This window comes from Danio rerio, chromosome 19 (assembly GCF_052040795.2).
Source record: "Danio rerio strain M-AB ecotype USA chromosome 19, GRCz13ab, whole genome shotgun sequence".
NCBI lineage: Eukaryota > Metazoa > Chordata > Actinopteri > Cypriniformes > Danionidae > Danio > Danio rerio.
In genome coordinates this window covers 13,034,794-13,048,670 of record NC_141039.2, presented here as the reverse complement: position 1 = coordinate 13,048,670, position 13,877 = coordinate 13,034,794, and the positions used below count along the sequence as shown (strand labels likewise).

General features: G+C 33.7%; 1 protein-coding gene across 5 annotated transcripts in view; it reads left to right on the top strand.

Annotated features, from left to right (window-relative positions):
- Positions 1-355: 355 nt before the first annotated feature.
- The window catches only part of cpsf1 (cleavage and polyadenylation specific factor 1), a 53,724-nt gene continuing 40,202 nt past the window's right edge, over positions 356-13,877 (top strand). For all 5 annotated transcript variants that reach the window (XR_015945191.1, XR_015945190.1, XR_015515852.2 and 2 more), the window contains 14 exon segments: positions 356-498; positions 769-940; positions 5,711-5,738; positions 5,840-5,973; positions 6,183-6,263; positions 6,350-6,501; positions 8,993-9,139; positions 9,300-9,439; positions 10,387-10,497; positions 10,598-10,691; positions 12,212-12,299; positions 12,381-12,512; positions 13,567-13,612; positions 13,714-13,805. Coding sequence is in view for 1 of the 5 variants with exons in the window: in NM_001114681.3 (NP_001108153.3) it covers positions 797-940; positions 5,711-5,738; positions 5,840-5,973; positions 6,183-6,263; positions 6,350-6,501; positions 8,993-9,139; positions 9,300-9,439; positions 10,387-10,497; positions 10,598-10,691; positions 12,212-12,299; positions 12,381-12,512; positions 13,567-13,612; positions 13,714-13,805 (1,389 nt within the window). In the remaining 4 variants the exon portion in view is untranslated.

Sequence of the window (13,877 nt, the reverse complement as noted above, 5' to 3'; positions counted from 1 at the left end):
TATATATATATATATATATATATATATATATATATATATATATATATATTATTTACATTACTGTGAGGGTTTGTTGAGGGTAGATGCAAAAAAAATTACACTTTAATTGTAATTTAATAAATAATGTGAATATTACATATCATAATTGCAGTTTTTACATTACTGTGATGGTTGGGTTTAGGGTTGGAGTAGGGGTAGACGTTAATAAAATACAATTAATTGATAATTTGATAAATAATCATATTCTAAATAATACTCGTTAACTTCCTACCGCAGCTGAATCTTTTCTAGTAACAACAAACAAAGCGCCAGGAACTCAAGTTTCGCACATTGGCCACACCGGACTCGTTTGAGCGCCGCACTTCTAGCGCGAGTCGTTCTGGGATGTGTAATGAATGAGAAAGTGCTGTCCAGTGTGCTGATAATGTGCACTTTTTAATGTCTGCATTCATGAGACCCAGTGGCCAAAGAGCATAACAATCGTACATTTATTCTGTGGTATGTTCGAGTTTATTTATGCGTATCTTCACTTACTTTTGTTATTGTCAAATATAGCTAGCTAGCATATTAGCGTGAGGTGCAAATAATATCAACAACATGTTCGAATAGACAAGGGAAACCAATAACTCTCTACAATAAATCAGTAAATATGTGTTTATCAGTTATGGAGCAGTTAGAAGATGTGAAGTGCTGCTGTGGAGTTTGTGAAGAGTCAGTCATGACGCATGAAGCACTACGTTAGTGTTGACTGTGTGTTTGGTTCATAAGGTGCTGAGAGGAGCCGCTGATCTTCATCATGTACGCGGTGTACCGTCAGGCTCACCCGCCCACCGCAGTGGAGTTTGCCGTTTACTGCAACTTCATCTCCAGCCAAGAGAAAAACCTGGTGGTGGCAGGAACATCTCAGCTGTACGTCTACAGAATCATTTATGATGTGGAGGTGAGGATGGAGAATGACGGATTCAGTATCTAAGTCAGAGCCCCTAGTTTTTCAGTTTTTGTGTGTGATTTGTTTGCAATGAAATGACAGATTTTGTGGTGGTAATTCTCAAATATTTGCGCCCAATTTTGTAATAAAAAATATATAGATATATAATGATTTTATATATTTGATATCTTATTTATCATATTAGCATGTTAAATGTGCAGTCGGACACAATGACACAAATCATAACAGTTAAGTGATAGGGATTAAGCCAAAGAAAGGTTGTGTAACTCTTATTTTTATCCACGATCTTACTTTCTCTCAGATTTCACTCCCCAGAGCATCTGATATCATGTACCTCACTCAGGACATGCATTGGGACTTCTCTCACTGTTATACACCTAAATCACGGACTGCCGTAAAACTCGTCAATGGCAGGGAAGCGTTTTTTTCATGCAGGAAAAGAGTCAAACGAAAACATTTATCAATTTGACACACATCATTAAACCAGCCATACATGTACAGCACAAATAATGTCCTTCAATTCGGTCTCATCCAGCGGCTGTCATCCTTGAACCAATCTCCAGAATTGCAAGCTGCTTGCGTTTCTGTCTGTTCCACCGCTCTGTTTGTTAGATGTTTGCTTCCACATTCTTTTGCAGTCTAAAGCGCATCAAAATGCCCAATTAGCACCATATTTAAGACACTCAAACTTCATCCGTGTCTGTTTACTGCAAAGGCTGCAAAACCCTCCACCCCCCCCCATGTAATGTAATGATTGTGAGGGCGCAGGTGAGACGTAATTTTTCGAGAGACACTCAAATGTCATGTGCGCTGTGTATGCAATGTCTATAAGTAACAATTGATTGCAAACAAATAAATATAATTTGTTAATATAGTTTGGAATGTGATGTTTTATGAGATTATTTGCATTTTTTGCGATTATTTTGCATTTAAATGAAGAATTTAGCAGGATTGCAGAAATTTTTGTTGATGATTGCAAAATCATGAAAAACTAGGGGCTCTGCTATGTGAAGCTGTGACATGAGATATACACATGTAGAAATATCTTTTAACACTTTCTATATTTTGTGTTTTCTTTTTATTTACGGTTGTGAATTGTATTATGGGATTATGGAATCTGTGCACTGTCGACTTTGGATGTTGAAAATTCAACTCTACATTGTAACAAAGTGACTTTTATTGACATTTTAGTAGTTTGAAATAATATGATGTATGAGTAATAATGCCAATATATTACAAGGTTTTTGTTGCATAATATAAAACACCCACACAGACAGTATATCATTTTAGAGGGGACCTATGATAAAAATCATCTTTTGTAAGCTGTTTGGACAGAAATGCGTTTAGGTACAGTATAGTGTGTCCACAGTCTTATTAAGGTGATATAAAGACAATAAGACAGTAAAAAAAAAAATCCTGATGATAAAATAGGATCGTTACATCAGGTTTATTTTGTACATTAACATAGCTGATATCCATACAGCAGTTTATTAGGGATGTAACGGTATCAGAATTTCACGGTACGGTAATACCTCGGTATGAATGTCACGGTACGGTATTTATTGAATCATTTACAGGAAAAAACAAAACTTATGAAAATACTCCAAAAAAGTGCCAAAAGTGTCAATGACATACAAATTAGCCATCTATCTGTAAGCTTTGAAACAGGAACTTCAATTTTAATAACAAAAAAATTATTTAACCATGTAAAAACAATAAAGTTTCAATTTAGTATTGTTGAAAACTCATCACATTCAACATTTAATCACACTCAGCCCATCTACCCAGATGAGAGCTCTGCTAGTCGGACTTCTCATCAAGCATCTCCCGCTGGATCTAATCTCACTATATTTATTAAACGGGATATTTAATTCATCTTGTTGTCTTTATCTAACGACATATTCCCTGACTTTGGTCATTGGAATCTATTACTTGTTCTCAGGTAACGTGTTTTGGCTGAGCGCAAAGATAAGTTAATGATTAATGTAACCACGTACATTCTGTATATTGACTGATCGCTTGCCTTTATTTCCTATAATGTATAAACTTATTGTATGTTATACTTTTAAAATGGCCATTATCGATTATTAAAACTGATACTCAGCAAAAGAGAGGGTGTGTTTCGTATTTTCACTGAAATTGAAAGGAGGCAGTAATGTTATCGGCTCCGTTTTGTTATAAATATCCACACAGTGAAGATGACGCTCATCTTATGCAGCACGACGCCTCAACATGTCTGCTGTCTAAGTTGTTAATATTAAAATGAAAATAGGCAGTTCCTTAAATCATGTTTACATTTTATTGTTGATAAAGTGAAACAACGAAGCCAGGGTGATGTGAATGAAGTTATAAAGTACACTGTTCCCTTTGAAGATTTACCCGTGTCCTCGGTATAGTCTGCTTTTCCATATCAAACTGAGAAGAAGAGACTGCAGCCTTGATCAAACTTGCGAAGTCTGAACTTACAAGGAGAGGATGCAGGACTGAACTGTGCGTGTTAGACTACTTAATATTCAGGAAAAGCCCCAATCAGAGAGGCGAACGTCTGCAGCCCCACCTCCGTTTTCAGATGTCTCCGTTTTCCATCATCCACACTGAGACATTATCCACACATTTCGAAACGCTCCGTTTTCGGCGCTTGAGAACTCCGGCGTAGTGTGGACGGTTGGCGTAACCGTAGCAAAACTTATGCGTTTTCAAACTAAAACGCATTAGTGTAAACGGGGCCTTAGAGTTTTCCAGCTCTTTTCATCTCCGCTTCTAGCAGCACACTCCATTTCCGCATTACTGTATCTGTAGCGACAACAGACCGCAAGGGATGATGGTCAAGCATGGGCTGATGGGTATTGTAGTTTTCGCTACCTCCCGTTCGCTTCATTCGCCTAAGCAAATTTTCTCAGAAGACCTATAGTTTTACCGAGTCATGCGACTTCGGTAATATAGAAAAAAATTAATATTGCGGTATGACGGTATTTACAATACCGTTACATCCCTACAGTTTATATTAACGTGTATCCTGTCGCATTTGCTTTGCAAAAACAGGGCAAATTTAAACATGCGTGGTGTGTGTGTACATGCGCATGCGACCACGCTTGAACTGTAACGACATACAACAAATACATAAAATAATCATTGGGAAAGTTCTTACTGTTGTGTTTCTCACAAACGTTACGTGAGATCTGCTTCCTTTATGTCTGTCACTGTGCTGTTTATCTGACGCAGCCAGAAATTGAGGCACAATGACAGGCATGTGGGAATGGTGGGTGGGGAAAACTAGCATTAAAGGCACAGGCAACAAAAACAGCTACAAGATGCTCAGAGCTGAAATTTACAAACTTCTGAAAGCTATAATATAATCTGATGGGTGTTTTGAGCTAAAACCTTACAGACACATTCTGGAGACACAAAATACTCATCCTAAATCTTCAAAACAGGGTATAAAAGTCTAATAAAAGTAACTTTTTTTTTCAAACTTTTCAAGGTTAGAAGTTGAAGTAAGAAAGATTTAGGTCCCATAATGCAATTCAAATCCATAAAAAAATGGCCAAAAAAGAAAGACAGTGTTTATAGGCAAAAAAGAAGAAACTATATAAAAAATCGTCTCTAAACAAAGATTATTATATATATATATAATATATATATATATATATATAATTTGTTTGTAAATTGTAATATGTCTTTTGCTTGTGTGATAGCAAAGTTGAATTATTCTAGACTTTAAGATTTTAATTTTTCTGTTGATTGGCAATTTGCTGCTGAAGAAGCATTTCTTATTATCAATGTTGAAAACTGGTGTATTTAATTGTGAACAACCTCATACAATACTATTCAAATGATGAAAGTCCAGTGTTCTCCGCCACCTAGACTGCAGCTCTGCACTATAAGTTTGGCCAGTGGAGACATGGTCATGCCCAACTGAGCCAGGTTTCTCTCAAGGTTTTTTCACTTTCGTTATTTGGTGAAGTTTTGTTCCTTGACACTGGCGGCTAGCTTGAAAAAAAAATCACTTATTTCCATACAAATTAAGTTTTCATGTAAACAGTTTTCAACATTAATAATAATAAAAATAGTTATTATCGTTCATTCATTCATTCATTCATTCATTCATTCATTCATTCATTCATTTTCTTGTCGGCTTAGTCCCTTTATTAATCCGGGGTCGCCACAGCGGATTGAACCACCAACTTATCCATCAAGTTTTTACGCAGCGGATGCCCTTCCAGCCGCAACCCATCTCTGGGAAACATCCACACACACATTCACACACACACACATACACTACGGACAATTTAGCCTACCCAATTCACCTGCACCGCGTGTCTTTGGACTGTGGGGGAAACCGGAGCACCCGGAAGAAACCCATGCGAAGGCAGGGAGAACATGCAAACTCCACACAGAAACGCCAACTGAGCCGAGGTTCGAACCAGCGACCTTCTTGCACTACCTACAGCACTAACTACTGCGCCACTGCCTCGCCCATCGTTATTTTCATTATTATTATAACAAGCAGTTTTAATAAGCAGATTGGAAGGATTTGTGTTGTATTGCGTGACAGACCTGCCATACTTTTCCACACAAGACATGAAAATAAACAAATATTCTAAGACATAACATCTCTCATGCTTGGACCCCCACACTGTATCTTAGATATAAAAAACACACATTATATCATAATCAGTTTTAAGATGAAGATGTATTTTTTACTCTACAATGACCGGTATTTAATATTAACATGCATCATTTTCCCTCATTTCATTCTAGAGCACTTCCAAGTCTGAAAAGTCATCAGGTAGGAATTTTACATGTATTTTTTTCTGCATTCAAGTATGTTGTAGATTTTCTATTACTATTAACGTTATAATTACTATGTTCAATAATGAATCTTTGCAGATGGCAAGAGTCGTAAAGAGAAACTGGAGCAGGTGGCATCTTTCTCTCTCTTTGGAAATGTGATGTCAATGGCCAGCGTTCAGCTGGTGGGCACCAACAGAGACGCCTTGCTTCTCAGCTTCAAAGATGCCAAGGTATGTCTGACTGGATTAAAGCTAATTTTTATTGTTTACTTTATTTTCCACTTATTTAAATGTCTTTCTGTTCCCTTGTGTTATGCATGAGCTCCTTTAAACTACAAAAAGTTCCTTGTGTGTTTGTTCACACTTGGCGAAAATAATGCTCATTCTAATTCTGTTATAATATCGAATGTCTAATATTTCTGCTATTTTGTGTCTTTCAGCTGTCAGTAGTGGAGTATGACCCTGGCACGCATGATCTCAAGACTCTGTCGCTGCATTATTTTGAGGAACCGGAGTTGAGAGTGTGTATTGTGTTTATGAGGAAGTGTTGTACTGCTGTTTTTGTGTTGTGAATTGTGAAGAATTGTGTTTTTTTTGTATGTTTTAGGATGGGTTTGTTCAGAATGTGCACATTCCTATGGTTCGAGTGGATCCAGAGAATCGATGTGCTGTCATGCTGGTGTACGGCACTTGCCTGGTGGTTCTGCCTTTCAGGAAGGACACGCTTGCTGACGAACAGGAGGGGATTGTGGGAGAGGGGTGAGAATAAATGTTTTCTAAATACTTGAAGACATTTCTTTTTTATTATTATTATTTAAAGACTTTTATGTTAAAAATAATAATATTGTGAAATAATGTTGATGTCGAAGCTGAATTTTAAACTCCAGATTTTAATGTCAAATGATCCTTCAGAAATTATTCTGTTATGCTGATTTCATGCTCAAAAGCATCAGTTATCAGTGTTTTTTGTTTTGCATTTTTGATCATTTTAATTTTTATTAAAACAATATAAAACTCCAAACGAAAGCATTTCGCATATGAAAAAGCATATAGCATATAAAAAGCATTTTATAATATGAATATCTTTTTTTCCCCTCAAACAATCCATCTCATGAACACTATGATAGTAATTGTAAAACAAACATCGCTACTTTTTAGTCACATATACACTTATTTATTAAACAACATACTTTACATGCCAATTTGCACATAACAGCTGCAAATATAACGTTGTTTATAGTCATATACCTGTACATACACTTGTCAGTTTGTATATTTACATTCACTACTTACTGCAATTTTTTAAAAATATATATTTTATGTTTTGTGTCCTATCTCAGTAATTCTGTTGCACTGTAGAAGCTCTGTCACGAAAACAAACTCCTCGTATGTGTGAACATACCTGGCAATAAAGCTCTTTCTGGTTCTGATTCAAATCAATTAGATTTATGCATTCTTGTTATATTACCTTATTAATTTCTTTACAAAAATAAAAATATGGTATGGAAATTGTAGTGAACTAAAACCACTTTAAAAATTAATAAAATTAATAACATTTTATTTAATTCCATGTCAGCTGGTTCTGGTTTACGTTTCTCAAAGCCATCGTTAGCCACAAAGGTCGAAAGTTCCGTTGTTACAAACATAGTTTGTTGTTTTGCCGTTTCCCAAATCCATCGTTCCAACGAACAATTGCAAACTAGTACACTTGCAACTACTGTACACCTCGAGAGCTGTAGTTAGAAGCATAGTTCCTGGTTGTGTTCTATTTCCAGTTATCCTCACTTTGCCCTATTTATTTAAAACGTTCAAACATTTAATGATAAATGAATGATATGATAAAAAAACGTCATCTCTCTTACGTGGGATTTGCTTTCAAAGTATTTTTTACAGTTCAGTTTTAGCGATCTTCATATTGATAATTGCGATCCCTTCGCAGGGCACTTTGAAAACATTGATGCCATTTTGAACACAGCCGTGGCTCATGACAAAAGCTATAGGTGGCTTATTATTTAAAAGCGGAATTTACTTTACGTCTCCAAAGCTTGTTAAAACAAAAATACATAGCAGGCTTTTAGTTTATAGTAGGTTTTTTATTAGTAAATGTATCTGTGGTGTATATGACATGAGCCTGTTGGTTAGAAGATTTCTGCTGTAGTTTGAATGTGTTGAATTGTAAAAGTAGACTTAAAAAAAAAAAAATCCTACTTTATACTACTAATAATAAATATTGATATTATTATTATTTTTTAGTAGTATTTTTTTCATTTCCTAATAAATAGCCTACTGTAAATTACAATCATTAGCCTAACAATTTTTTATGTATGAGATTAGAATGTGTTAGCTAAGTGATTTTTATATGGAATATTCTCAAAAATATTTGTAAAGAAAACATTGGCCCTATATGTGTCGTTTACATACAGTATATTTCAATTAATGTGGAAAACGAGTGCATGTTTTTATCAAAACTAATAATGTTTTTTTTTGATGCGTGTGTGTGTAAAAAATACAATTTGTGCAAATAAATTATGGGGTTTTTCTTGAAGGAAGTTGTTCCTTCACCCCATTTAGAGTCTCATTATGTACGTTTTACCTTATAACTAACGTGGTTTAAATGATAGATCTGCGACAAAGCAGCTACAGTTTGGGAAACACTCGTCACTACATCGTTCTTTTCCCAAACAATGCATTGTACTATGAGAGTTCAGCCTCGAGCTACTTCGTTGTTTGGGAAACGCACTCCAGTTCAGCTAGTTGTTATGTTTTATTTGCAACTTAAAGGCATTGTTGCCCTAAAACTGTCTTTATTTACTCCCCTCTTCTTGTTCCTAACTTTTTGGAGTTTCTTTATTCTGTTTAACATAAAAGATATTTTAAAGGAAGCTGGAAACCTCTAAACATTGACTTCCATTGTATTTGTTTTTTTCTGCTATGGAAGTCAAAGGTTTCCATCTTTCTTTAAAATATTTTTTTATGTTAAACAGAGAAACTTCAAAAAGTTTAGGAGCACTTGTGAGTCAGTAAATAAGCAGTACACTTTCATTCTGGGGTGAACTATCCATTAAGTAAAATCACCAAAATACAAGGAAATAAGGATAGACCTACTAAAAACAAACAAAATAAAATAATAAATTCAAATCAGTGAATAAGTTATAAAAATGTACCCCAAACAGTTTTGTATCAGATTTATTTACATGGACATAGGCATTTTTGCAGCGCAGTCTCACTAACAGCGTTTCTCTTCTTGCAGGCAGAAATCTAGTTTCCTACCCAGCTACATCATCGATGTTCGTGAACTGGATGAGAAACTCCTAAACATCATCGATATGAAGTTTCTCCATGGCTACTATGAGCCCACACTGCTTATTCTGTTCGAGCCCAATCAAACATGGCCAGGGTATGACAATACTTTCATACACATGACAAATACGTTTACATTTCTTCATTTAGCTTTTATCCAAAGGACTTCCACTTTAATTTCCTGTCTCAGTCAGTGTTTGGCCTGATACATCTGGTGTTTTATTAATCTTGTTCTTCCTTTTGTTTGTTGTGCTCAGGCGTGTGGCGGTGCGTCAGGACACTTGCAGTATTGTGGCGATCTCTCTAAACATCATGCAGAAGGTTCATCCAGTCATCTGGTCTCTGAGTAACCTGCCCTTTGACTGCAATCAGGTCATGGCTGTCCCCAAACCCATCGGTAAAATATTACACACACTCACCTGCAAGAAATTCATGTTGACGTCCAGGCAGTGATTCTCTTCTTTTTTTGTCTCTGAGTTCACCCTATTGTCCACTTCAGTATATGAAAACCTCCGGTTTTATATTTTAAAAGTTATGTTAATAATAGTTATAAATATGGATTTTTTAAAACAAAGTTGGCTTAAATTGCAAAAACAGAAATGTAATTTTAAGACCTTCTAAAAATTAAGACTTTTTAAGACCTTTCCTGAAGTGTCCAGATCTCCAGAATTACACCTTTTCATATCTGCATTTTACCATATGTTGGCAATCCTGTATTTTTTTTAAAAGAAAGCAAAACATTTAATGGGTAAATTAATATAAATTTACATTTTATTTAAAATATAAATTAATGTATAATAATAATAATGATAAAAATAATAATAATAATATATATATATATATATATATATATATATATATATATATATATATATATATATATATATATATATATATATATATATATATATATATATATATTAAAATATTATAATATAATATTATTAATATTATTAGTAGTAGTATGAGTAGTAGTATTGTTGTCATTACTATTTTGGCTCATTTTGTCCTTTGGTTGTAACAATCAACAATGAATTGACTTTAATGCAAACTTTCTTTTAAATGTTCTAAATGTTTTATCTATCATCTATCTATCATCTGTCTGTCTGTCTGTCTGTCTGTGTGAGTTGCATGCGTGCGTGTGTGTGTATATAACTATATAGAAGCATATATACTGCTCAAAAAATGAAAAATTATTTTATTTTTTGAACAATATATATAAAACTAACCGTAACGGTCCTGATATTCCAGATGCATGAAAACTCTTTCTGTTCTGCTCAAAATAATCCCATGACACAACATATGAAGCTGTTTGACTGATAATGGTGTGTGTTTTGTCTTCAGGTGGAGTTGTGGTGTTTGCTGTGAATTCGTTGCTGTATCTTAATCAGAGTGTTCCTCCGTTTGGAGTGTCTCTCAACAGTCTGACTAACGGAACCACAGCTTTCCCTTTGAGTAAGAGCTTCTGAAACTCAACACCCAAAAAAGTGCATTTAGAGCCAAAATTTGAATGTCAGATTTTTATATACTTTTATTCACATTTCATGCTCTTTAGGACCTCAGGAGGAAGTAAAGATCACCCTGGATTGTTCTCAAGCCTCCTTCATCACCTCTGACAAGATGGTCATCTCACTAAAAGGAGGAGAAATGTGAGATATTTTGCATTAATGGTCAAAATTTCAGGGTCCCTGCTGGATGTAACAGGACATTTATCTGATTTTTGCAGCCTAAAATTACTTTTGTCATGGCTTTTCTTAAAATTAATGGCACTATTTGGGCGGTCTTTTTGTTTTGCAGTGACAACAATCTTATAGATTTTATATAACTACTTTTTAACAATGTGCTGTCAGGAAATGACGAGAGAAACAAAGAGATTTATGTTTTATTGCAAATATATAAAGACTTAAGCCAATATCATATTATTTGACACAAAATTATTAACATAAATAAAACTTTTTAAAAAAAAGCACAACGTTAAACAAAATCTTCTGAAAAATCACCAGCCTTACAAAATTCATGCTAATGTTTTAAAAATTATATTGTATTTAACTATTTACACACATAGACGTGCAGTGCCTATAGAAAATGATCATACCCCTTTGAAATAATTGCTTAATTTGTCATACAGCTTGAAATCAAATTTCAAATAACTCTTCCAGCCTTTGAAATGTTTTGTAGCCTTCCTCCTCAATTATATATATTCAAGCATGTCTCCATAATGAATTATATGGAGACATTGTATTAAATGAAACACTTAAGCATGTTCAAAAATAACAATAGTAACTTAAATTAGATTGAAATCCCAATAAAATCACTATGAAAGTTTTGAAGGTGTTGGAATCCACATGCTAGTCTTAAGATTATTTATAATGTAGTGTGCTCCAAAACAGTCAAATAGAATTGAAATAGAAGATATAAACATTCAAAGCATTAAGTTTTCACTTCCTTAAATTAATCACACATAAATAAATCACACTTAAAATAAAGGGGTTCTCATATTCTCACTATTGCCAGTCAATCCTACTTGTCCCTTATAAAAAAGTCCAATTTAGATCATTTTCTAAAGTAATTAAAAGCCAAAAAGGGGGAAATAAATCTACCCTCAAACATCAACAATAAACAAAACCAAACCACAATTTTTTCACTATGGAAGTTTCATAAGTCATATAGAGTTAAGCAGTTTTTTAAACTTCAGCAAAATCTAAACGTTAAAATGGTTTATTCTCAATAAAATTTCACTTTAGTGTCAAAAACCTTCAGTGCGAGACTTTTTTCATGAGTAAAAAATAATTTTGTCAATATTTATGCAATTAAGACTTGCATAAACACGCAAATAGCTTTTTACATAAATAGCATTTATGTTGAGCCCTTGCTAAATATATAGTTACCAAATATATGACAGCATTGCTTTGTGTTTTGCTCCCCACAATTAAGATGTTGGAGCTCTCATCATAGAAAATCTGCATCAAAATATCTTATCTTACTGAAGACATATTATTAGGTGTTTTATTCCAAATCTGCTCCATTTTTATGAAAAATAAGATGATTATCGTTGTGTTCATAAATAGAAAGAGCAACTAATTGCTATTTTTATATCACATACACAATGGATGGATGTCAAATAGTCATTTGGGTCAGAGTTGTGATAGTGTGTGTTTTATTTCTCCAGTTATGTGTTGACGCTCATCACTGATGGCATGAGAAGTGTTCGTGCGTTTCACTTTGATAAGGCTGCTGCCAGTGTCCTGACTACCTGTGTGAGTGATCGGCTTAAAAACGACAGTCTTTGGTGCTCTTTATTGTTCAGTTTGTGTAAGTGACGGTTTCTGTCCTCTTAGATGATGACTATGGAGCCAGGCTATCTGTTTTTGGGCTCTCGCCTGGGAAACTCACTGCTGCTCAGGTACACTGAGAAACTCCAGGAAACACCCATGGAGGAGGGCAAAGAGAATGAGGAGAAGGAGAAACAGGTTTGTAATTAAGTAATTTATTTCAATTTACAATTGCAATTAAATGTAATAAAATAAAATATTTTGGTTTAAATGTATTATAATTTCATCAAGTTGAACTTTTTTGGTCACTTCAGTATTATTTATTTATATCTTTGTGTAATATAATTATTTTTGTTCCTGAAATATATTTAAAGTGCTTCTGAATTTACTGTCAAGCATTTATATTATACTAAAACATTTCTATCGAAACTTTGTTGTTTATCTAAATATAATTGTGTGTGTGTGTGTATATATATATATATATATATATATATATATATATATATATATATATATATATATGTATGTGTATATATATATATATATATATATATATATATATATATATATATATATATATATATATATATGTACACACACACATATACACACGCACAGTGTCAGAATTATTAGACCCCCTGTTTATTTTTTTTCCAATTTCTGTTTAACGGAGAGAAGATTTTTTTTTTCAACATTTCTAAACATAATAGTTTTAATAACTCATTTCTAATAACTGATTTATTTTATCTTTGCCATGATAAAAGTACATAACATTTTACTAGATATTTTTCAAGACACTTCTACACAGCTTAAAGTGACATTTAAAGGCTTAACTAGGTTAATTAGGTTAACTGGGCAGGTTAGGGTAATTAGGCAAGTTATTGTATAACCATGGTTTGTTCTGTAGACTCGATAAAGCTTAAAAGGGCTAATATTTTTTTCCTTGAAATGATTTTTAAAAAATGTAAAAAATGCTTTTATTCTACCCCAAATAAAACAAATAAGACTTTTTCTAGAAGAAAAAATATTATCAGATATACTGTGACATTTCCTTGCTCTGTTAAGCATCGTTTGGGAAATATTTCTAAAAGAAAAAAAAATTCAACGGGGGGCTAATAATTCTGACTTTAACTGTAGGTATATATATATATATATAGTTTTATGCTTTAAAGTATTGCATTGAACATAAAATATTTTTTTAAGATTCAACATCTGAAGTTTTTTCTTCATATTCAATGCGTTTGTCTTTCAGGAAGAGCCTCCAAATAAGAAAAAACGTGTGGATTCCAACTGGGCAGGTACAGTAGCGTAACAAAAGACCACGTTGTACAATGATTTTAAATAGATGTTTTGATATACATTTTCAATGTATTCAATGGGTTGTTGTTGTGGTGTCCAGGAAAGGGCAATCTACCTGATGAGCTGGATGAAATTGAGGTGTATGGGAGTGAAGCTCAGTCAGGCACTCAGCTGGCCACATACTCATTTGAGGTAAGGTCCTTTTTAATCTAATCTCAGTAACATATTTTATTTGATTTGAATAAAGTCAGAGTTTTTTTCTTC